The sequence below is a fragment of the Myotis lucifugus genome, unplaced genomic scaffold, assembly GCF_000147115.1.
Source record: "Myotis lucifugus unplaced genomic scaffold, Myoluc2.0 scaffold_105, whole genome shotgun sequence".
In the NCBI taxonomy this organism is placed as follows: domain Eukaryota; kingdom Metazoa; phylum Chordata; class Mammalia; order Chiroptera; family Vespertilionidae; genus Myotis; species Myotis lucifugus.
Window position 1 is genome coordinate 1,617,376 of NW_005871153.1, and position 25,626 is coordinate 1,643,001.

At 37.9% G+C, this 25,626-nt stretch overlaps 1 protein-coding gene across 7 annotated transcripts in view; it reads left to right on the forward strand.

The window, feature by feature from the left end:
* The window catches only part of ZNF148 (zinc finger protein 148), a 142,681-nt gene that overhangs the window by 102,646 nt on the left and 14,409 nt on the right, over positions 1–25,626 (forward strand). For all 7 annotated transcript variants that reach the window (XR_002830265.1, XR_002830266.1, XM_006092840.3 and 4 more), the window contains 3 exons: positions 1,644–1,769; positions 12,885–13,008; positions 14,127–14,210. Coding sequence is in view for 5 of the 7 variants with exons in the window: in XM_006092840.3 (XP_006092902.1) it covers positions 1,644–1,769; positions 12,885–13,008; positions 14,127–14,210 (334 nt within the window). In the remaining 2 variants the exon portion in view is untranslated. The remainder of the gene's footprint in view (positions 1–1,643; positions 1,770–12,884; positions 13,009–14,126; positions 14,211–25,626) is intronic.

The following is a 25,626-nucleotide window of genomic DNA, read 5'->3' on the forward strand; positions in this document are numbered from 1 at the left end:
ATGCAAATTGTACGTTCAACCAGGGGGCGGGGCCGGCCAACAGCCTGCAACCCCTCCCCTGACCAGCCCCGCCCTGATCACCCCCCCCCCCCCCCAATCGGGGGCAGGGCCGGCCAACCTCCCACAGCCCCTCCCCCCAGCTGGCCCAGACCAATCAGCCCCGATTGGGGCTTGCTGGCCAGACCCCACCCTTGCACAAATTCGTGCGCCAGGCCTCTAGTTATATAATAAAGTATGTTTTCCAAATGGGTATATTAAAAATTTGACAAATTAGTTAATTTATCTGTTTTTACTTATATAGACACATTTGTGTCATTAAAATTAAGTATGTGTGAAAAGTTTAATTTCACAGAAAAGTTTCCTGCATGTATTACAGTAATTTCAAATATATACTGAATAGGTCTGATAAGTGAGTCTACTCACCAGTCACTGTGAGTAAACACATGCACATGGCTAGGGCGTGGCTTAGCATAGGCCAGAACATCATCCAGCACAAGCTAAAACTGCAGTAGGAAGTCACACCACTGCCACTCGAGATAACAGAACCAGTTCCTACTTGAGTGGTGGGTGTGATCATTCACTACACATTGTTTATGAGCGGTGACTCTTGGATTTAATATATAGACTATAGTTGTAGATATGTAATATTTACATCGGTGAAATTACTACAGTTCTTTTACTATAACATATGGCCTATTTGCTAAAGTTTGTTAAAAATAACAGTGACTTAACAAAAAAAATAACCTGTTAATTATAAGCAAATCTTGGTTAAAAGCATTTTAAAATTAATAGGATGTTAATTTTCATCTATGACTTATGGATTGGAAATTTTGTCTGTTGAATCCAGAGTCCATTAAATCTAGGTTGACAAAATTGAGGGTTTACTGTATTCTTTTTTAGGACAAACAGCTCTTCATATCTGAAAACTGAGATCTGAATATAGATAATATTGTTGATATCTTAATTTTCTTGTAGTAGTTCTATATTTATTGTGTAGTTAACATCACGCCTTGCACATAGCAGGCAGCCTAAAACCATATGCAGTTCCATAAACATACTTGGTAATGGTTTATTGGAGAAGCCAGGAAAATACTGGTTAAAAGTATTGTTCTTAAAGGTAATTGGATTTTCATTATTTGTCTTACCTTTCTTTTGATGTGATTACCTTTTAGAATTTTGTTGTTTTCCTGGTATTTTGTAAATTGAGAGACAGCCCATTGTGAAGTCAAAATACTCCTTTTATCGCCGACTATTTTGTTGATTTTTTTTGGATTTAACCTTTTTAGTGTGCTTTTAACTTTAACATCACTTTTCTTAAATATGGGAATGAAATTGATGTTTCTGTTGACTTCCACTTTATTCTGGTAGGTCTTATAATCATCTTTTCCCAAGACTTCTTTATTATTTTTTTCCAGATAATTGTTTGTAAAATCTTAGTTTATATACTCTTGATTCTTATTTTTCAGTTACCTATAAATGAATTCTTCAATGAGCTATTTACTTGCATACACTCATAGATTATCCAGGGAGCCATATTTATGTAGGGTTAGCAAAGGATTAAACATGCAGTGTTGTTTTGGGTTTGTTTGTTTTTTGTCACAATGGACTTTATTTCTTAAATGGGCTTTCTTTTTTTTTAACAGATAAGTGTAAAGCAGGAAATTACTTTTACTGATGTATCTGAGCAACTGATGAGAGACAAAAAACAAATCAGAGAGCCAGTAGACTTACAGAAAAAGAAGAAACGGAAGCAACGTTCTCCTGCAAAAGTAAGAATATATTAAGGTGGTGGTCCCTAACCTATTAATCCCAAACTATTGGTTAATCATATGGGCAGGAATGTGACTGGTCCATAAGGCAGCTGTATAAAGTATCATGTGGGTTAGTAAAGTTGGAATGTTGCATCAGCTTTACTAGGAGGAAGGGGTGCATGCCTGCATGGAGGTGGTGGGCCATTGCTTTAAATTTTTTCACTTTGCTTTCACTATGTCTTTTTTCTAAAAGCAAACTTTTCTTCCCCTTTGTCTCTCTCTTTAAAATCTGGCAGATGGTATGCAGTGGTCTGCTTTTCATTTATATTAATTTTACTTATTTTAATATTACGGTTTTAGGAAAATTTAGTATCGATTTTTCATCAGAAAAAGGTTATAAAATACCTGTATTAGAATAGAATGTAAGCCTAGCCAGTGTGGCTCAGTGGTTGAGTGTTGACCTATAAACCAGGAGGTCATAGTTCGATTCCCAGTCAGGGCACAGGCACATGCCTGAGTTTTGGGCTCAATCTGAGTAGGGGGCCTGCAGGAGGCAGCCGATGAATGATTCTCTCTCATCATTGATGTTTCTCTCTCCCTCCCCCTCTTTTTTCCTCTCTGAAACCAATAAAAAGTATGTATATGAATAGAATGTAAGTTTCATGAGGACAGGGACTTCATTTTCTTCACAGGTATATCCCAAGAGCCTGGAATAGTAGGCACAAAAGATACTCAATAAATACTTTTTGGGTATACTTTCCTCATATAGTGAAGAAGGCTTTTTAAAATAGATCATATTATAACATGACCTCTTTATTTTTTGATGGCTAATTGTTTTTGCATATGTGATTTAAATTATAATTATCATTTATATATTTGTACTAGAGGTCCGTGCACGAAATTCATGCACAGAGGGGGGCTTTCCCTCAGCCCAGCTTGCACCCACTCCAATTGGACACCCCTTTCACAATCTGGGACCGCTGGCCCCTAACCGCTCACCTGCCTGCCTGCCTGATCGCCCCTAACCTCTCTGCCTGCCTGCCTGATCACCCCTAACTGCCTCTGCCTGCCTGATCACCCCTAACTGCCCTCCCCTGCCAGCCTGATTGAGCCCCTAACTGCCCTCCCCTGCCGTCCTGATCTCGCCCCCGCTGCCCTCCCTTGCCAGCCTGGTTGCCCCCAACTACCTTCCCCTGCCGGCCTGATCTTGCCCCTAACTGTTCTCCCCTGCCCGCCTGACCACCCTTAACTGCCTCTGCCTGCCTGATCGCCCCTAACTGCCCTCCCCTGCCAGCCTGATCTCGCCCCTAACTGCCCTTCCCTGCTGGCCTGATCACTCCTAACTGCCCTCTCCTGCCAACCTGATCTCCCAACTGCCCTCCCCTGCAGGCCTGATCTTGCCCCCAACTGCCTTCCTTTGCCGACCAATTTGGTTCTGGTTAGTCAATTTCTATGCCAGTCAGTGTCAAAAGCTCCGCCTCCTAAGCAGCCATTGGCTCCTTACATTCACCCAGATTTGGTTCTGGTTGGTCAGTTTCTATGCCAGCCATCATCTCTGGGCCTATCAACGGGGCCTGATCAGAAAGGTGGGTCTGATCAGCAGCCCTGGTGGAGGCCTGAGAAATGGAGGCCCAGCTGTTGGCCTGGCCAGGAGAGAAAAAGAGGCAAGTTCTGATCAACGGCTGCCACAGAGGCTATGATCAGACCCTGCCTCTCTCTCTGCAGGCCTCTCTCCAGGCCTGATCCGCAGCCCCCTAGGCAGTCAGTGCTGGGTCGGGGCACCTACAGTGGCCCCAGTCAGTGCTGGGTCGCTATGGCAACCCAGCACTGACTTCCGGTCTGGTGGAGCCTTCGGTCATTACAACCCTGTCTCTTTATTATATAGATACTTTTGGACTCCCAGTGGTATGCTGGAACCAGTTGGTACTGGCTTGCCAGAGCTAATTGCTAAGTTTTCAGGAATCTTGCAAGCCAGGGCTAAAACCATTGGTAGATTAAAATTAGCCACAGTGAGAATAATTACACCACGGAAATCATTAAACCCTTCCCAGCCCCATGACTTCTTAACCTGTTGTTAAACATTTACCTACATACCACTGCTTTTTGGATACATAAGTGTGCCTCTTAGAGAAAAGTTTGAAAAGTACAGAGATTAAAATAACCCATAGTCATGTTTCCTAGAGATAACTACCTTAGTTTTCTGCCATATTCCCTTTCTTTTTTCAAATTTGTAGATATGTAGAATTTCCAGATTTTTAACACTTGAAGTGTGTAAGCTATTTTTACATTTAAAGTTATTAATGGTTTTATAAGGATATTATTCGCTACATAATTTTATTTTGTCATATGGTGATGCTCACAGCCTATGATTTGCATCCCATGTATGATTTGGGCAGCCAGGTACACCTAATTGTGCCTTCCACCCCCCACAGTTGGCTGGTGAGGCTCTATGGGGCCTTTGGTGGTGATGTTGGCTCCTTTGACCTACATTTGGACACCACACCCTAGTCTAAAGGCCCAGGCACTAACCCCCTGCTACTGTCCTGGCCAGACCTTGGCTTTAGCATCAGCTGCCCCATGCATCTTGCCCAGATCTTCAAGACTTCCACACTGTGTGGACTCTTACAGGCAACAGATGGCCCCTTCGGTAGTTGCCTGGGTCATAGCAGCCCCAAACCTTTCCTCGGGATATGCCTGCAGGATGTATGTCGTACCCATGGCCAGCACTTGTGCCTCTGTGATGCCCTCACAGCCTATACGGCAGCCTGCCAGGAGACTGGGATCCCCATGGTACCCTGGAGCGGCCCACACTACCATGAGTGCTCTTGCTGGGTCTGAGATACATCCAAACAGGTTGTGGCCTGACAGGAAGGGCCTTGTCTCCTGATGGGGGATCAGAAAAGTCCTAACATATGAATGGATTTGGTTGAGGAGAGTGTATGGGAAGAAAATCCAAGGGAAAAGGAACTGTGATCGCAAAGATCTGGAGGTTGGAAAATATCAGTGGGAAGCTACCCTGACTGGGGCAGGAGGTAATCGGATTATGTGAACCCTGAGAAGAAGAAGAAAAAGGACACCTACTAAGAAGGGCTCCTGGTGGCTAATTGAGCTCAAAGAAAAAAAGCAGCCTTTTTTGCACAAGGGCCTCTTACACAGAGTGCACTTCACGGAGAAGCCTCTGCACATTAAACTGCCTGCCTGCCTACACTGTCTACATAATATTCTTTTGATATATCACATGATATTCAATGATTGCTTTGTTGTTGGAAAGTTGTATTCTCTTTGTCTTCATTTTAAATCATGCTGGACTTCAAATGTTTGTATATAGATATTTGTGCACTCCTGAATCATAGGGCATGAACTTAAAAATTTTTTTAAAAATATATTTATTGATTTCAGAGAGGACGGGAGAGGGAGAAAGAGAAACATCAATGATGAGAGTGAATCATTGATTGGCTGCCTCCTGCATGCCCCACACTTGGGGATCGAGCCTGAAACCTGGACATGTGCCCTGACTGGGAATCGAACCATAACCTCCTGGTTCGTAGGTTGATGCTCAACGGCTGAGCCACATTGTCTAGGCATAAAAAGGTTTCTTGATAATGTTACTCCTTCCAGAAATGTACCAGTTGCTACCTGCAGTGGCCTGAGGTGTGTCTGTCCACATTTTCATCAGCCTTGAGTATGAGACTTGCTTTTTTTGTAGTTTAGGATGGACATCTCAGTATAGTTTAAATTTTATTTTCTTTAGTTACCGGTCATACTAAATTTGTTGGGTGGTGTGTTTTTTTTTCCATAATCATTGGCATTTTATATTTCATGTTTTCTGAAATCTCTCCCTCCTCTTTTCTTGGGGTTAATGTTTTTCTGAGCAACTTATATGATACTTTTTGTTTTTTACGTTAACGAATAAATCAGGTTCTCCATTATAGAACAATACCAGGTTTGGAGGGAAAAACAAATTTCTAAAATGATTGTGATAGTGATTATGCTACTTTGGGTTCACTGCTGATCTATGAGGAATTTATTTCAAGTCTAAAAACACCATAATATATGTAAATGCTACATTTTCTTTGGTATTTTATTACCATGTTTTTCTGGTACTATTCTTGAGTATTATGTGTTCTGAAATTCTGACTAAAACACAGACTATTATAGTAGAGTGTATTTGGTAGTTTGTTCTAGGTGTTTCTAAGTATAGATCAGATTTTTAGAGAGTTTAAGCTATTTTGCTTTTTATTTGAGATAAATTCGTTTATAATGTATTATTTTAATATCTAAAGGTATTATTTTAGTATTCATATAATCTCTGCAGTTGCTAGATGAAAGATTTGGCCTAGTCTAAGTATATTTTATATAAGAAGGTATTTGGGGCCAGTCTTTTCAGGGAATTCTTAGGGAGGTGAAATGACCAGAAATAATGTATAACAGACAAGGATGTGAGAATAACAAAATCAATTATTTTAAAATTGTTTTGACATATTACATTTAGTGGGACAAAAGGTGGTTGTGGACTGTTTTTAACACAGGTCTGCAGTCTCCAGATAAATGGTTTTTGTATCTGGAGTTTTGGGACTTTGAGGCATAGCCAATGAGTTATTTTATATTTTCTCAGGCATGTGTTTAAAATTCGTACTTCTGATTTTTCATTAAACTCTTTCTGCCCTTTTGTATGAAAAGCAAGGAAAGCTTATCTCATGTTTATAAATGATTGTGCTGCTTGTTTTATGTTTCTTAAAAATAATTTGAAATTTATCAAAGAATTATAATTTATTATGCTTAGAAGACTCCACTCTACCCCAGCACCTTTCCCAAATCTTGAATTTTGCCATTATGAATACTTTGATATGTGTCACGTTAGATTGGGGATCTCTACAGCAAATACTACTAAAGTAATGTGATAGAATTCCAGTAAAAATATCAGAGCTTCTAATATCCATATAAATGTGGCTCCCTTCCAGATAAGCTTTGTGGTGTGAAGTATTGTATTGATAGGTCATCTTCAGCTGCCATGGATTTTAATTGCTTTCTCAGCCTTTGTCATATGGAAAAGTTTAGTCATCTTAAGGTAGATTTGATACTTGGAAAGTTGCCAAAATCCATTTGGAATCATGTCTATAAAAGAAGAGGGTAATCAAGTTAGGGAATGTTATCTAGGTCAAGTTATTAGATACTATCATGGAATAAGGTGTTTTATGAAAGTAAATTTTTCACATAATAAAAGCTTGTCACTTTTATTTTTTTTAAATGTATTTTTATTGATTTCAGAGCGGAAGGGAGAGGTAGAGAGAGATAGAAACATCAGTGATGAGAGAGGATCATTGATCGGCTGCCTCCTGCACGCCCCCTACTGGGGATTGATCCCGCAACCACAACCTGGGCATGTACCCTTGAACGGAATTGAACCCAGGACCCTTTAGTCCGAAGGCCAATGCTCTATCCATTGAGCCAAACTGGCTAGGGCAAAAAGCTTGTCACTTTTAAATGTCAAGCTTAATTTTATTTTAGCCACTTTGATGGAAATCTTTAATGTGTTGTTTTCTTTTTAAATATAGTGCATTTGAACATGACTCAGCTTTTAGTTAATGTTGTAAACATTTTTTATGTTATGTATTGTAATAAGTCCTCTGGGAGGACTGAGACATTAGGGCTTTTTCCCCCCTTATCCTGTAAACTATCGATTGCTAGATTTTGTTTCTTGACTGCTTATAATAGCTTAGCTGTCTCATTCCTTAATGACATGCTGTTTATTTTTACATTGGTATACCTATGTGGCCACTTAACATTATATTCCATTGCCCCTTTTAGTCTATTTTGTTTTGTTGTGGATTAGGACTACAGAGCACTAAGGTTATTAGAAATGTGTGAAAAGTCTCAGTGGACTTAATTCCACCTCAGTGCATACCTGTCAGTGGCTCTCCATCTTGGCTCTGCATTAGAATCACCTGTAGAGATTTACCAGTTATATAATCAGGCCCCATCCCTATTTGTTCTTATTCAGTGATTTCCATTTATACTTTTGAGTCCAAGGTGATTGTGATTTATGTTAAAGCTTGAGAATCTCAAGTCTTGATAGTAGAAGTTTTTGGAGAAAATGAGGTATTATCATCTCACTTTGCTATTGACTTGTTAGGTGCTTAGGAGATAACAATTTCCACCCTAGAAGATTTTATGAGGATTATTGAGTTAACAATGAACTCTAAGAATACTTTTCAGTAAAATATAACAATATTTTCTTAATCCAGTATTGTATACATTTTATAGGTCTTTCAAAATCCCTAGTAATTTAAAGAAATAGAGCAGGGTACTTTTTAATTACTTCTCCTTATTTTGAAATGTATCTTCTTTTTTACTCTCAACAAATAATTTTCATGTCTATGATATGCCAGGATCTCTTTCCAAATAAAGGAACTGGGTTTGTTTGTTATAACACTGTAGGTAGTCTGAATAAAAATTGATTATTCAAAGTTAGGCTGAACTCAGGAAGGAAGAGTATAGTCCACAAATCAGACTGATTATAAATTATATAGAGAATCCTTTCCTGGCAATTTATTATACATCATTGGTTCCCAGGAAAGATTTGTGATTTAATATAAAAAAGATTTAAAATTGAATGATATAAAATGAGGAAAATTTAATTAAAAGCAGCAGAGAAGTAGATATACTAGGCATTTTTTATATATTGTCCTTATATGCTAACGTGATTGTGGAAGAAGTGGCTTTGAAGATGAAGTACTGATTGTAAGACTGGGGGTGGAAATAGGAAATAATACTTAAGAGAAAAATGAAGAAAATTAGTAAAAGAAGGTGTTAGTATTTTCTTTATATAATTTTCCCATGGAGTTATATATACTAAGTAAACAATTTTTTTTCACAGAACTGACCTTCAATTTAAAAATATTTGATTCAAATCTTTCTTTAAAAATGTCACATACATTTCTGACTAACACTTAGAAAACATGAGAAACAGAGCCTTTTCTAAAATTCAGGGTCGTTATGTTGAACATCTGTTATTGTACCATGATTATGATACCATGTATTTCATGATCTGGCACTGTCAAAAGCTTGCTATTTAAAAATGAAATTTGGTAATATGTAAAATCTACTACTGAGAGACAATAAAAAATCCTGAAGAATGAAAGAAAGTGACAATGTGAGGATGGGATTTTAGAGATAACTAAGACGGTTAAAATATGGTGGCTATTGCTCTGGCTGACTTTGTTATTTTATTGTATGACTTTGGGGATGAATTGTTCTTCCATTTCTATTTGGATTTGAAGAATAAAGAGAATTTTAGAAGATCTCTCTTCCTACCCCATTTCAGTAAAATAACTGATAGTAGGTGAGAAATTTAAACTGTTTTCTCTAAATTGTCTTTTGATGGTTTAGAGCATGGGTCCTCAAACTATGGCCCGCGGGCCACATGCAAATACTACAAATATTGTATTTGTTCCCGTTTTGTTTTTTTACTTCAAAATAAGATATGTGCAGTGTGCATAGGAATTTGTTCATAGTTTTTTTTAAAACTATAGTCCGGCCCTCCAACTGTCTGAGGGACAGTGTACTGGCCCCCTGTTTAAAAAGTTTGAGATTTAGATTGATTTAAGAATGTATGATAAAATATATAATTGTTATTTTAAAATATGCTTTAATGATTTTAGTAGTTCATAGTTGTAGTATATTTAGCATAGAATGGGAAAATCTCCACCTTTTAAGAGAGCAAAACTTCTCACTGATGGCTGTCAGGTTTCAGTTATCCAGTGGCACTGACACTTGACAGAAAAATCTCTGAATTGAATAGGCAGAGTTTAGTGCTTTGCCTGACTAAATAAAGTTGGCATATTATTTAAGATAAGTCACTATATATGTATAGGTAACTAGCTGGGAATACATTTGGCTCAGAACAAAAACATACTTTCTAATGGACCATGAGATAGAGAGACCAGATTAGTTGAGTTCCATTTGACAGTGAAAAATTCTATTTTAAATTTATTAAACAATTAAGAAAAATACCAGCATGTTGAGTATTATTTATACTATTACTAATTTCTCCCCTCTTGATAAAGCCTGATTACTTGTTCTTTATTATATACCATTTTCTTCAAAAGTATCAGTGACAGGAGGCAAGATAAATCATGTGGAGATATAACAGACACCTTAGAATTTAAATTTCAAATTCTTCAGTTGTAATGTTCTTTTGTTGAAGGGAAAAAGAAAAGCAATCACATTCTACTAAAAGATCTGGAAAAAGGGGTTGTGAACAAGAAAAAAGAAGCTAAATCTATATCAAAGAAGAAAATTTTGCCTGTATCGATTTGCCACTTCTGTTCCACAAAGGGACTTTGTTCTTTGCATACTCACCTCTCTGTGGCACTACTGAGTGACTCAGAAAAATTGAAAAGTGCTACTTCTTGCACAAAATTTTTAGAATAAACTGGTAAGCTTGTGAGGATGTTTGGTATGGATAGCAGGTAGCCACATCCATAGGCATGTATAGGGTCTCACTATGTTCCAGACACCATTTTGGACATTGAGTTTATAGTGGTGAGTAAAACAGACAAAACTAGGTAATTACATTTAAAACAGATTACAAATTTGAAGAGGCAGTGGTGGTAATCTGAGGCAAGGTGAATTTTACTTTTTGTCCTTTATGCAAAGATATTTGTTACTGTAGTCTAAAAAGAAAAGGAAAAAAAGGTAACTAAATATAAAATGCCTAAGAATTTGATTTTTCTGTCTTTGAACTTTATAAATATGCTAGATTTTTTAGTCTGCTATTCACAAGCCAATGTTAGCTGTTTCATCCATAAAATCCACCTTGAATTAAGGCTTGAATCCACAGTGAAAAAGGCAGCATTACTTCTACTGACAGACAGCAATGACGTAGAACTCCTAAACTCTTCATAAAAGGGCTTTGTACTGATTAGGATTACATTCGTTTCACATCAAGAAACTTGGATCAGATTTGTTCCTGACAAAGCCTTTCCTTGCAGTAGCTATGTATGCCACAGAAAGCCATTGAACTGCCATTTTTTTTTTTTTTTGAACATGGGTCTTCTTATTAACATATGTGATAAAATACCGTAGTATATTGTTTTTAGTTCTATTTTATATAAAATGCTTAATTTTTTTAAGTTAGAAATATTTTGAGTCATATTTTAAAACTTTTTGTGTTTTTGTTGTTTTGCACAATGTTAACTTGCATTTTATTTTGTGACTTAGAAGGCTTGAAAAAACTTTTAACTGACTAGCGATGAAACTTCATTCTCACTGACTCTTCAGGAAGCTGTGACACCCACTTCTGTTCCGCTGCCAAATGTTTCCCTCTGACTTTTGTGCATAAACTTGGAAGCATTGTTGACCACATTGGCAGTTTGCCCAGAACCCAAGTGCCCTGTATAATTGGCGTTATAATTACCATTGATTTACATACAGTGTGGGTGAATTGTCTTCCTAAATTTAAAGTAAAAAAATATTTTAAAAAATTTAAAGCCTCTTTTCCTTATCTACTCCCTTTTTCTAGGGTTGAGAAGTGATCATAGCTGTGCATTTACAGGCCCTAATCAGTTTCCAAAGGCCTTTGTATTCTTAAGATGTTTCCTAGATTTCTCCACCCTGTGTGGACTCAGCTCCTTGCCACCACTCTTTATGCCCCCACTTCCAGTATTGCTTGCCTCTTACTTGCCAGGCTCCTCTCGATCTTATCTCCTAGTTTTATTTGCTTATCTTCAAATCATGTTCTGCCATCTCTCTTCTCTCCTCAATAACAAAAAAAGGGATCATTGATTATTTTCACTCTGCCACTTGTCTGATGAGGGAGGCAGTTTAATGTTGCTCGTTGAACAAATGGTTGATAAATTGGAATACATGAAACCTAAATGTGGCTTCTCTCCGGCACTGTCCAGACCATAATGTTCTCAACCTTAAGAAGCCCAGGGAGATAAGGTTGATTTCTTTGTCAGCTATCTTCCTTTCCCATACCCATTCACATTTATTTATCTAACAAATATTTTTAGGAATATGCTTAATAATAGTTTAATAGTCCTAGAATAACCTTAAAGATGCTGGATTGAACCAGACTCTAAGTTCTATCCTTGGATGACTTGAAAACTTTGTTTTCTCATCTTACAAAAAAAAGAGGAAAATGTAATACGTAAGCATTTATGTTGGTTTAGAAAAGTGTATTAAATATATTCAGTGTAAAGTCGCTCTCCCACCTTATCTCCTACCTGCCTTGTTCCCCAGCCATCACAACTGAGGTTATATACATTTTATGTACATCCTTCTCAAGTAGTTTTTATGTATATACAAACGAAATATACATGTACCTATGTTACTTTCATATACAAAAATAGAAGAATTATATATTGGATTCTAAACCTTGCTTTTTATTTGTTTAGTTAATTAGTTAATCAATCCTCACCTGAGGATGTTTTTCCCATTGATTTTTAGAAAGAATGGAAGGGAGGGGGAGAAACAAGAGAGAGAAACATTGCTGTAAGAGAGACACATTGATTGGCTTGCCTTCCGCATGTGCCCCAGGATGGAGCCTGTAACCAAGGTACATGCCCTTGACTGGAATCAAACCCAGGATCCTTTAGTCAAACTGATGCTCTATCCACTGAGCCAAACTCACTAGGGCTAAACCTTCCTTTTTTTTACTTAGTAAATCCTGGACCTCTTTCCATATAAGTAATACCTTTCTCATTTTACTTTATGGCCATGTAATATTAAATTGTATACATTTTTGTGACTTACTTAACCAGTCCTATACTGATTGATATTTATACTACTTCTAAAACATAAGGCTTTTGTTCTGCGTGAGAATTTGTGAGAATTTGAAATTGAAAATAAAACTATACTCACGCTAACAGAACACTTAAGCACTCTTAGACATCAGCGTTGGAGAACTAGCTTCTAAGGTTTTATTAGTGATCTTTACCCATTCTGAGTCACACTGTTCTTTACAGTTAATGATAACATTATTCTAACAGCCTTTTCAAAATTATTAGGAAAAAATATTTCATAATCATTGGTGACCATTGTTTGCATTAAAAGGCATTATCTTTTTTATAAATTAGTGTTACGTTTTTAAAACTTCTTTCTTTTGTTTTTGCCCTTTTTTTGGACTAGATTCTTACAATAAATGAGGATGGATCACTTGGTTTGAAAACCCCTAAATCTCATGTTTGTGAGCACTGCAATGCTGCCTTTAGAACGAACTATCACTTACAGAGACATGTCTTCATTCATACAGGTATTTCTTGAATTAAAATGGGCTTATGGCCATTAAAATTACCTTTGCTATTTTCATCTTCGTGTAAATGTCATTCATTCCTAAGACCATAGCTAACCTGGCATTTCAAATTAGAGATTTCATAAGGCCAGAATGTCGGAAGGAAACCAGAGAAAACTTTAAATGAGAAAACAATTAGCATGGATGTGCAATATTAATTAATCTTAATTGGACACTTAATATGGCTTAATGTGTTCATTTTAGCTAGAGAAACAGTTAAAGAATGTATTATTGAAAGCCTGTCAGCATTTGTTTTTCTAGGCAAAACATCCAGAAAGAGTTTGAAATATGAATTTGGGAATCGAAGATTAAAAATGATAATTAACATGAAGTTGTAGAGGGCAGAACTAAAAGACTAGATCTTTGTGGGAACAGATTAGACATGTAGATTGAATTAAGGGGGTGGTGGGGGAGAAAGTAATAAGGTCATTTTGATGAACTAGGAAAATACTGTTGTCCCAGAAGACAAAAATAGAATACCAAACAGAATATGATCAACAATGGTACAACCTTCAGAGAGGTTAGAGACCTGAGAAATAAACACATTAGAATAAATAGCAAGGAGATAATGAGTAGCTTTTAAGAAAGTAGAATGTAGGGTTAAAGCACAAGTGGGTAGTGAAGAGTTTGAGATACAGGATAAACTCTTTTAAGAAGGTGTGGTAAATGAAGGGGAGAAAGTAAAGAAGGAAGGTTTCAGGATTTCTGGAAAGTTTCTTTGCACAGAGCAGACCAAAGAATACTTTCCTTAAAAGGACAAGCTCCAGCAGAGAGGAAACATTTGAAGGATGTTTAGAAAGTGCTGAAGGTTCTAGAGAAAATAAGTAAGGCATAAAGTGATGGTTGGCCACAGAGAACAATGTGGGTGGGTCTTCTGCAGATAAAAAGGAAGAAAAGATATTTAAGACACTAGATAACCTGTAAAATTCTGTTAAATTAATGAACAATTTAAAACATTTGTATGGATAATTTGGAATTTTCCAGAATTTGAGCTTCTAAGATTTATCTTTCCTCATAAATAGTAACTATAAACTGTGTTTTATCCAGTAACTAATTTGTGGATGTGAAATTATTTTAAGGCGAAAAACCATTTCAATGTAGTCAATGTGACATGCGTTTCATACAGAAGTACCTGCTACAGAGACATGAGAAGATTCATACTGGTGAGTGTTGCCACCCTTACTAGGGTCATTAAAATTACCATTTCAGATTAGGGAAGGATTTTTAATGAGTAACAACAGCTTGTTGCCACTTTCATTGATTGGTTTTGTTTCTAAAGAGTATATATCATAGCTCATCTTTTTTTCTTCTTTTAATAAATCAATGTTAACTATTAAGATTTGGCTTTAGTGTCCAAGCCCAATAATTACCTTGAAATATGGTTTCTAATAACTTAAAATAATTTTAAAATGACAAATAGCTGTTTCCTTAGATGTTTAATAAGTTTATAGTAGGTAAAATTATCATTTACATTTATTGGGGACAGGAGCAAAATGTCTGAACCCTAAGATAGCAATACCATTTTTTTCTTACTGTTTCATGTATTTACCTTGCTATATCAAGAAAGTTGTAATCCTAATAAGTTGAAAACTCACTTTTTCAGTTAAGTTGTTAATGATTTAGAAACAAATATTTCGTAAGGTCAATGTAAAGGAACCCACTTTATTTATTTACTTTTAAAATATATTTTTATTGACTTTAGAGAGAAAGGGAGAGGGAGAGAAAGATAGAAGCATCAATGATGAGAGAGAATCATTGATCAGCTGCTTCCTTGCATGCCCCAAACTGTGGACTGAGCTGCAATCTGGGCATGTACCCTGACCAGGAATTGAACCCTGGCCTCCTGGTTCATAGGTTGGTGCTAAATCACTGAGCCACAGTGGCTGGGCAGGAACCCATATTAGAGCAAACATTTATTTATTTATTTTTTTTACTAGTTTTATATGTAATCTTGATTTAGTAGACTGCTAACTTTTGACTTTTGAGGTCTCTAAACATGGTAAAAGCTTTTCTTTAGAATTTATTTTCATCGTTTTGCTTTCTGATATAAAAGTAGAGTTGGTTAATTTGTGTAACTTTAATTCTTACATTTAAATAGAATTGAGAATGATGGTGATAGTATATGAATATGAAAAATATTTAAGTTTTTCATATTTCTCTATATTGAGTACTCAAGCAAGTACCTGCTTGGTGTTGTTATTTAGATGTGTTCTCATGGTACTTGCATTACCTGTGAAAGGGGAGCCTTAGATAGTTTGTCATGTAGAAAAGCAACCTTTTCTGCCCAATAACTTTCCTTACCTTTCTTTGCCCCTAACAAGAAGCATGAATGTGGCTGATCTCCTTAAATAAAACTTCAACTATGCAGCATATTTGTATGCTTTGATGTTCTACTTTTCAAAGATTATTATGCACACCACCCATTTCAGTTTCTTAAGTAAACATTTATTTGTCACTTCCAGATGTAAGGGAGTAAATTAGGCACTTTTGGAAAAAGAACAACTTTTTTTATTATGACTTATAGCTAAATTTCTATGTAATAATAAAACCTGATCAGACAATGATAAGTGAAAATGGTTAACTATTTTTGTATGTTCTTAATACCTATTATATTTTGATGACTCATTCATTCAACAAAATGTTACTGAGCCTTCAGTATTCTTTAGGTTTTAGAAATACAGAGGTCATACAAGAAAGTTTCCTTGGAGTTTACATTCTAATGGTAGAGATATATATATGAACAGGCACTGTGTTGTAATAAATGGTGTAGAGTTTTATACAAAACTAGAGGCCTGGTGCACGGGGTGGTGGGGGGTGTCCCTCAGCCCGGCATACACCCTCTGCAATCCAGGACCCCTCGGGGGATGTCTGACTGCTGGTTTAGGTCCCATTCCTCCGAGGATGGGGCGTAACCCGGCAGTCGGACATCCCCCTCACAATCCAGGACCGCTGGCTCCTAACTGCTTGCCTGCCTACTGGCTTGATCGCCGCCTAACCACTCCCCTGCCGGCCTGATGACCCCCAACTGCCCTCCCCTGCCGGCCTCATGACCCCTAACTGCCTCTGCCTCGGCCCCCACCACTGTGGCTTTGTCTGGAAAGAAGTCAGAAGATGTTTGGAAGATGTCCGGTCTCCCAGTCTAATTAGCATATTACCCTTTTATTAGTATAGATGCTATTGTACCCTGAGGAAGAGCTAAATGTGCTCTTTGTTAAAGGTTACATGGGGAAGGCAACACACAAAAACTATAGGAGGCCCAGTTGAGAGAGAGAGAGAGAGAGAGAGAGAGAGAGAGAGAGAGAATGAATCTAAAAAAAAGATTTTGAAACAGTGTTTACCCTTATTGCATGCACTCTGCTGTTTCCTATTTTGTTCTAGTAAATTCGTTTTTTAAAGTGCTGGTCACAGTCCTGTCATCTCACTATTTAGGGAAACAACTGTGCTAGGCCATGGGGTATCTTTTTTTTTGTTTTGTTTAAAGTATTACATATGTCTCCTTTTACCCCCATCAACCCCTCTCCGGCCACTTCCAACCCCCAGGACAAGCCCCCACTGCCCCAGTGTCCGTGTCCATTGGTTATGCTAATGTGCATGTACACAAGTCTCTGGTTATCTCCTACACCCACCCCCTCTCCCCTGCCTTCCCTCTGAAGTTTGACGGTCTGTTCGGTGTTTCCCTGTCTCTGGATCTAATTTTGTTCATCAGTTTATGCCTGTGGTCGGCAAACTGCGGCTCGCGAGCCACATGCGGCTCTTTGGCCCCTTGAGTGTGGCTCTTCCTAAGCCTTAGGAGTACCCTAATTAAGTTAATAACAGTGTACCTACCTATATAGTTTAAGTTTAAAAAATTTGGCTCTCAAAAGAAATTTCAATCATTGTACTGTTGATATTTGGCTCTGTTGACTAATGAGTTTGCTGTCCACTGGTTTATGCTGTTCATTATATTCCACAAATGAGTGAGATCATATGATACTTATCTTTCTCCAACTGGCTTATTTCACTTAGCATAGTGCTCTCCAGTTCCATTCATGTTGTTGCAAATGGTAAAAGTTCCTTCTTTTTTATAGCAGCGTAGTGTCCCATTGTGTAGATGTACCACAGTTTTTTATTCCACTCATCTGCTGTTGGATACTTAGGTTGTTTCCAAATCTTAGCTATTGTAAACTATGCTGTTATGAACATAGGAGTGCATATGTCCTTTCTGATTGATGTTTCTGATTTCTTGGGATATATTCCTAGAAGTGGGATTACTGAGTCAAATGAGAGTTCCATTTTTTACTTTTTGAGGAAACTCCATACTGTTTTCCACAGTGGTTGCACCAGTCTGCATTCCTGCCAGCAGTGCACGAGGGTTCCTTTTTCTCCGCATCCACTCCAGCACTTGTCATTATAGCCATTCTGACAGGTGTGAGATGGTACCTCACTGATGATTGATTTGCATCTCTCGGATAATTAGTGACTTTCAGCATGTTTTCATATGTCTCTTGGCCTTCTGTATGTCTGCTTTCAAGAAGTGTCTATTTAGGTCCATTGCCCACTTTTTGATTGGATTGTTTATCTTCCTTTTGTTAAGTTGTATGAGTTTCCTGTAGATTTTGGAGATTAAACCCTTGTCTGAAACAGCATTGGCAAATATGTTCTCCCATGCAGTGGGCTTTCCTGTTGTTTTGTTGATGGTTTCTTTTGCTGTGCAGAAGCTTTTTATTGTGATGTAGTCCCATTTGTTTATTTTCTCCTTAGTTTCCATTGCCCTAGGAGCTGTATCGGTAACAATACTGCTACGACATATGTCTAATATTTTGCTGCCTATGGATTCTTCTAAATTTTTTATGGCTTACTGTCTTATGTTTCAGTCCTTTATCCATTTTGAGTTTATTTTTGTGTATGGTATAAGTTGGTGTTCTAGTTGCATTTTTCTGCTTGTATCTGACTAATTTTCCCAACACCATTTATTGAAGAAACTGTCTTGACTCCATTGTATGCTCTTGCCTCCTTTGTCAAATAGTAATTGAGCATAATGGCTTGGGTCGATTTCTGGGTTCTCTGTTCTGTTCCATTGGTCTATATGTCTGTTCTTGTGCCAGTACCAGACATTTTTGAGAACAGTGGCTTTTAATATAGTTTGATATCTGGTATTGTGATCCCTCCAACTTTGTTCTTCTTTTACAGGATTACTGTGACTATCCGGGGTTATTTTATTATTCCATATGAATTTTTGGAGCATTTGTTCTAGGTCTGTGAAATATGCCGTTGGTATTTTAATGGGGAGTGCATTGAATCTGTAGATTGCTTTGGGTAATATGGACATTTTAATGATGTTGATTCTACCATTCCATGAACATGGTATGTTCTTCCATTTGTTTATGTCTTCCTCTATCTCTTTTTTTCAGTGTCCTGTAGTTTTCCAAGTACAGGTCTTTTACCTTCTTAGTTAAGTTTATTCCTAGGTATCTTAATTTTGGGGGGCAATGGTAAATGGGATTGTTGTTTTAGTTTCTCTTTCTGTGAGTTCATATCCTATATAATAAAGAGCTAATATGCAAATGGTCGTCATGGCCTCGCATCCTCATGCCAGGGCCAGGGGACCTGAGACCGCACCCCCTGCCTGGCGGGGCTTGGCAGGGAACCTGAGGCTGTGCCCCCCACCTGCGGGGCTTGACAGGGGTGGGGCAGCCGGGTATGGGTCTCATGCGATTTCAAGGCGCATGCGGGTGGGCGGCGACTTGACTCTGTGTCCCATGGCATGCCATAGACTCTGACAGGAGGGATATTTTCATATATTTTTACTAATTTTCTTTCATCTTTGACACTTCTATTATAGAGAAAGGGCAAATAGCAATATTAAAATATTTCCTCTAATTAATTCCCTTTTAATATGCACGAATTTTGTGCACCGGGCCACTAGTTGGTGTATAAAAAAGCCATAGATTTCTGGATGTTAATTTTGTATCCTGCTACATTGCCGAATTCATTTATTAAGGCTGGAATTTTTTTGATGGAGTCTGGGATTTTCTGTGTACAATATCATGTCATCTGCAAATAAGGACAGTTTTACTTCTTCTTTTCCAATTTTGATGCCTGTTATTTCTTCTTCTTGTCTGATAGCTATTGCTAGCACTTCCAGTACTATGTTGAACAGGAATGGTAAAAGTGGGCATCCTGTCTTGTTCCTGTTCTTAGGGGAAATGGTTTTACTTTTTGTCCATTAAGTATGATGTTGGCTGTAGGTTTTTCATATAAGGCTTTTATTATGTTGAGGTCCGATCCCTCTATTCCCACTTTGCTGAGAGTTTTTATCAAAAATGGGTGTTGGATTTTGTCAAATGCTCTTTCTGCATCAATTGATATGATTATATGATTCCAGAGATGCCCCCTAGTTGGGATATTTGGGTTCTTTTGGTGTATTTGGGTCTTGAATGTTATTGTCCTGTTCCTGGATGGAATCTCCTCTCAAGGTATCTAGTTATGTGGCTAACTCTCTACCACGCTGACCGAACAGCACAAAATACAACTCATTAAGACACAACACAAAGGGAACAAAACACAAATGTACTCACGACATCGATAACCCCAATAAAAGTGCCCACCAGAGAAAAGAGAATTAGGACAGAGAAAAGAGGGCAAAAAAATGATATTGCGATAAGGAAAAAGAGTAAGAGAGAAAAGAAAAATAAGGGGGAAAGAATACACATGTATAGGGAGAAAACTCCACAAAACAAACAAACCAAAAAATGCCAACAACAAACATCCAGAAAAAAAAGGGGGTGGGGACAGAATCTGTAGAGACAGAGCTTATATCTAGAAAGTAAGGTAAAAGAATTGAATGAGTAGGGGAATGGCCACGGTTCAGTATGGAGGAAGTAGAAAGAGAATGAGTGGATAAGAAGAAAAGTAAAAGGCAAAATAATAAATAAAAAGGTTAAAAAACAACAACAAAAACAAAATACTTTAAATATTTATCTATACATTTATTTTTGGAAAAGGAGAATAGAGGAGAGAGCAGATAGGCTCTAGTATATGATGGAGCCAAGATTCCTGTGTAGGTCTCTGTGACTCCAGAGTACATATTTAAGATCACTACCAATGCTGAATGGGACTCAAAGCAGAACAATTGCTTTTGGCCTTTTTTCGTTTTTCTTGCTCTGCTACTAAGGCTTCCTGTGAATTTGGTAACCTCTAAAAGGGGCTGAAACAAAGTATGGAGTTCCCATATTAAAGAGAATATGTTAGAAGAAGATAGGAGTTAAGAGGAATCAGGGCAAACCAGTCAGTATCGTTCCTTAACATAGAGAAGTTTCTTTTGAAGAGACTTTCAATTTTACCCCATTGGTCCTGTGTCATTCCCCCATCACCTTCCAGGTGGAACTACTGATAGAAGGGGACTAGATTTTCCTTCTTTTCTTGATTCTTCTTATAGACTACTAGAGGCCCGGTGCATGAAATTGTGCACTCGGGGGGGCGGGGAGGGAGGGTTCCCTCAGCCTGGCGGGAGCCTCCGGGGATGTTGTGAGCCCAGCTTCTGACTGAGTGGCGCTCCCCCTGTAGGAGCACACTGACCACCAGAGGGCAGCTCCTGCATTGAGCATCTACCCCTTGGTGGTCAGTGCACACCATAGCAACCGGTTGTTCCGCTGTTTGGTCTATTTGCATATTAGCCTTTTATTATAAAGACTTTTCTGAAGACAGTAAGATATTTTTGTCTTATAATCAAGATACCTGTAAGCTATACTTATCTGGGAATAGATATTTAGAACCACAAATACAATCTCCATTTATCTTTTTGTTGTTACTGTTCTTTCATGTTTTAAATAGCTTTTGTTTTTGGAGGGGCATCCTGCCTTTAAGTTTGCCCATGTCAAGTCTTTCTCTCTATAGGCTCTTAGTTTAGAAGAATGCATTGAAGTAATTAGTTATTGCATATGTTTTTTATTTGCATATGTTTATCTATTTTAAATTGTAAAGAAGATAATGAGTCACCTATCAACTGATTCTCAAAGGTTGTGTGCTGAGAATAATTACTAGTTCTTACCGGCTCTATTCTCTTTCTGGCCTCCCTCATCCTTTTTATTACCCTGTCTCATGCAGTCTCCCAGCCCCAAGCCCATTCTCTCCTCCATTTACAACATGATTAAAAATCATTACCTGGTTGGCTGCTCTTGCCACCAATAAAGAAATTCTCTGTGGTGTTTAAAAACCAAGAACCTAGCTTGATTTGGTTTTCAAATAGAAATTTTAAACTCAGTCTGTACAGACTGTCACTTCCTTCCTTCTCTTTCCTAAATTTAGGCTAGTCTACAAAATACCACTGTAAACGAGAGTACTTTTTCATCTCAAGGCTGATCTTTGAAATTCTGGTTAAAGCTTTATTTCTTTAGCATAAGGCATTGAAAACTGTCAAAATGGGATATCCTTGGGATTGCTATTTTTGGCAGTTATGGGAAATTTATGTCTTGTGAATATATTGTAGATCTTTTGCTTATGATATGTTTGGGGATATGGGAGAGAAGGTGAGGACTTGAAGTGAAGGTTGAACATAATGATCCTAATCGATCATTTTGTTTAGGGTCAGAATTACTGCTCAGGTACACACCAAGGTTAAACATTCATCATCACTGGAATATTTGCTTTGTGATCAGGTACTTTTATCTAAAGGGCCTTTTCTTCTGCATTTTCAAATACATATATAGAAGGTTAGAATGACATATACCCAGGTATGTTCTTTTCTAGAGGAAAATCGTACAGTTTTATGCTAAAAATGTAGTAAGAAACACTAGAAAACATCTTCTGAGTAGGCGTGTTTCATGTCTAAAAATATATATTATCCCTTTTCCCTCTTGACTATGATTTTTGCTCACAACTATGTTAAATAGCTGAATAATAGCATTATTATTTTTCTTCTTTTTTGTTAAACCCACCCCCAACCCCCAGCTGCATTATTATTTTTTAAACTAGTTGGCCTAGTAGGTGGAGTCAGAGAGAATGTTGATTCACCCTTGACTTAGTTAGCTCAACACTTTGTATTTCCTTCAGTATGGTTCAGTTAGTACTGTAAATTATGGTTTTCTTCTCGTTATTTTGATACCCTAGTTTATGGTTTATTAGCTCTAATGAAGTAGTCCTATTAAGAGAAAATGTTACAGTCCTAGTTAGGGTTTAACTCTTTGGAAGATGAAGGAACTGAATCCTGTTTGTGCTACTGAGAGCGTGGCCTATAGTGTGAGCTCCTGGCATTGTGACTGCTGAAGCCAGACAGCACTGGCATGGACAGAGCTTGCCAAGAAAGATTAAGCAGGGAGGTACAGATTACTGTGACTGACATTCTCTGCTTTAACAAAGCTTTCAGAAACCAGATTTTTTTTTCCTCTGCAAAACTGTTAATAATTCACACAAAGATTTGATTACACATAAAAATTGCACACTATATAACAAACATCTCAGTAAAGATAAAAAAGAAATCATACATACACCTATAAATAAAACCCTGTACCATACTTAAAGGTTTTCTGTGTTTGGGCGGGGGGGGAGAAAGGGGGGTGGGAGTCATCCAGAAAATTAACTCTATTTTAACATTATGCATTAGAACTGAAATGTGGAGAATCAAAGAGGCTTTATAATGTAAGTTGCCTAGTTTTCAGTTAAGTATCTATGTGTATTTTGTGTGTGTGAGTAACCGTTCCCCTCAGATTCATGTAAAATGTTCTTTATTAGTTTATAGTGCCTGTATTTTAAAAAAAAAATTGCTTACCATTTTGTTTTGACAAGTCTTTTAGTTTAACAGATCTCCAGAAGTGGTCTCATTCTTATTTATGTATCATCATTGAGTGAATACACAACTTGACAAATCCTATAAAGTAGTACAGAACTGGTGCTTTAGCAGTTGAGATGAATTAGACCATTGAGGATTCAGCTTGGTGGCTTCATGGAAGAGGTAGAACGTAACTGGCCCTATGAGGTAGATTTAGATTTTATAATTACTCCCCTGTGTTACGTGGGAGTCAGGTGTCACCACAGGAACTGTAGGTGGTAGAGCAGAAGCATGACGGAAGCCAGGGCCAGGAGAAAAATCGGGAGTGCACCGATGTTGGGAATCTGGGAACGGATAGGTAAATTGGTGGTAGACATCAATTCAGAAACACACAGAGTGTAGCAACTTAAAAATCAGACAAGCAGACATCAGGATAATTATAGATGCCGGATAACAAGACAAGCAGAGTGTCAGATATACTGGATGAAGAACCAGATGGAGGCAGGTACTTCAAGATAGTTAAAAAACTAGAAATTCCTGATTCCTTACCCTTGTCATAGCTCAGTTGTGGAATGCTCTGTATTAGCAAGATTTCAGTCAGGGCTATTGCCTGTGGCTTTTATCCTGCAGTTCAGTGTGGAAAACGTGCACAGATTTCATGCTTGACACTTACTACTTACCTCTCAATAGATCATTGTGCTTGACTTTAACAAAATAAATAGTGTGTTTGAGTGGGACAAAAAAGTGCCAGAAATTCCCAATAAGTCATCATGATCACAAACCTAATAGTACTGTCAAATTTATTGAGTACCTATTCTCTGCCAAGCACTCTATTAACCACAATACATAAACTATCTTTGTCCTCACAGCAGTCTTGTGAGAAGGGTACAATTATTATTATTAATTAATTAATTAATTTTTTTTTACAGATAAGAAAACTTATGGGTCAAAATGATTAAGTGACTTACTCCAGGGTACACAACTGGTTAATGTCACAGTCCAGGTCTTCAAAGTTCATGCTTTTAACCAGTATGCTATTGAAAGGGTAGATCTAGCACCAAGAACATTTTAAGCTCACAAAAACTTTTGGTTTTAAACAGAGGTTTTTATTTTGTTCAGGTAAGAGCAGTCACTTCTGGACTTGGCCTTATGGCTTGTGGGTTATTGGGTATGCCTGCCTGAAATAAAGACTGAGGATGTAGGAGTAAGAACAAATTCCAGTTGGTATGGGGTGGACACGGGCAAGAGGGACAACATGTAAATGGCCATTCTGAGTAGAGCAGAAAGGAGTGGGTAGAGTAGTAATGAGAGTAAGGCTAGAAGGCTTGATTTTAGAGTTATATTGTCAAGCCTTGATGCCCATCTAAGGAGTATCAAACTTATCCTGTAACTATTATAAAATACCAGGGCATTTAATTCCCTTGTTGGAAGAATATTATTGTTTTGTGAAGAAAACTGGAAATTTTTAACTGTTTTGTTAACTACTAGAGGCCCAGTGCACGGATTCTTGCATGGGGGCGGTGTCCAGCCAGCCCAGCCTGTCGGGAGGAGGAGACAGGGAGAAGTTGGCCAGCAAGCCCACCCCAATCATGGCCTGATGGGGCAGGGTCGGCTGGGGGGAGGGGCCGTGGCAATTGGCCGGCAGGCCCTGCCCCCAAATGGGACTGGGGGAGGGGCCATGGGAGGTTGGCTGGCCAGCCCCACCCCCAATTGGGGTGGTGGGGGCCCACTGGGGGGCAGAGCTGGCTGGGGGGGAGGGGCTGCGGGAGGTTGGCTGGCCAGGCCCACCCCCTGATCGGCCGTTTCTCTGGCCGCAGTGGGCATCATTGATAACCGGTTTCCCCAGCGTTCAGGTCACTGGCTTTTTATATGTATAGATAATTAATATGAAAAATTATAATTTATGCAGCTAATTGCAAATTTATTAGTTAAGTTTACTTAAAATTTAAACAAATGAAACAGCATTGTTAAGCTTCAAGGAATGTCGTATTACTTCAGTTTTGACCAGTTTATAGGCAGTAGGTAAAACTTGGAAACCACTGAATAGTACAGTGAAACAAAGAAAGTTATGTTTTCTGGACTTTGGATCATCTTCGTTTTTGAATGGTATAGGATGCACTGATTTTCAGAAAAAGAGCTGAAAAAGGACAACCCAAATTTAACTTTAACAGGATGTCCTAATTTACAAAAACATTACTCTCAGAGTAGTTTTTTATTTTTGATGTTTTGGATTTTTTCAAAAAGTACTTTTGCACTTTAAAAAACATGGTTAGTCTAGAACAAAAGTAAGTTTCTTTACTCTTTCATTTGTTAGTTTGCCTTCCTTTAATATGGGACCTTCCTTCCCTGCTCCCCAAATTATTTTACATTCTACAAAAGATAAAGCATAAAACATTTGAGTCTAGATCTAATGCTTTGTTTTACAATTCCTTTCACACCATATTCTTTAGGGAAAACACCCAGTTACTTCCTTGAACTCAAATGCCTGAAGACCTTCACGATTCTCCAATATTTGAAGCTGCCATTTGGTAGCTACTTCTATTTATTATTTCAGAACCCAATTGAATGTTGATTATGTCTTTCAAATCTTGAATTCGTTAAGGATTCAAATGTCAAAATTTTTTGTTGTTGATAAAGTTTTTCATTTGACTTTTAATGGCACAAACTCAGAATTCATACTTTTAAAAAATTTCTTTACTAGAGGCCCAGTGCACAAAATTTGTGCATGGGGGTGGGGTCCCTCAGCCTGGCCTATACCCGCTCACAATCTGGGGCCCCTCAGGAGATGTCCGGCTGCTGGTTTAGGCCCAATCCCTAAACCGGCAGTCGGACAT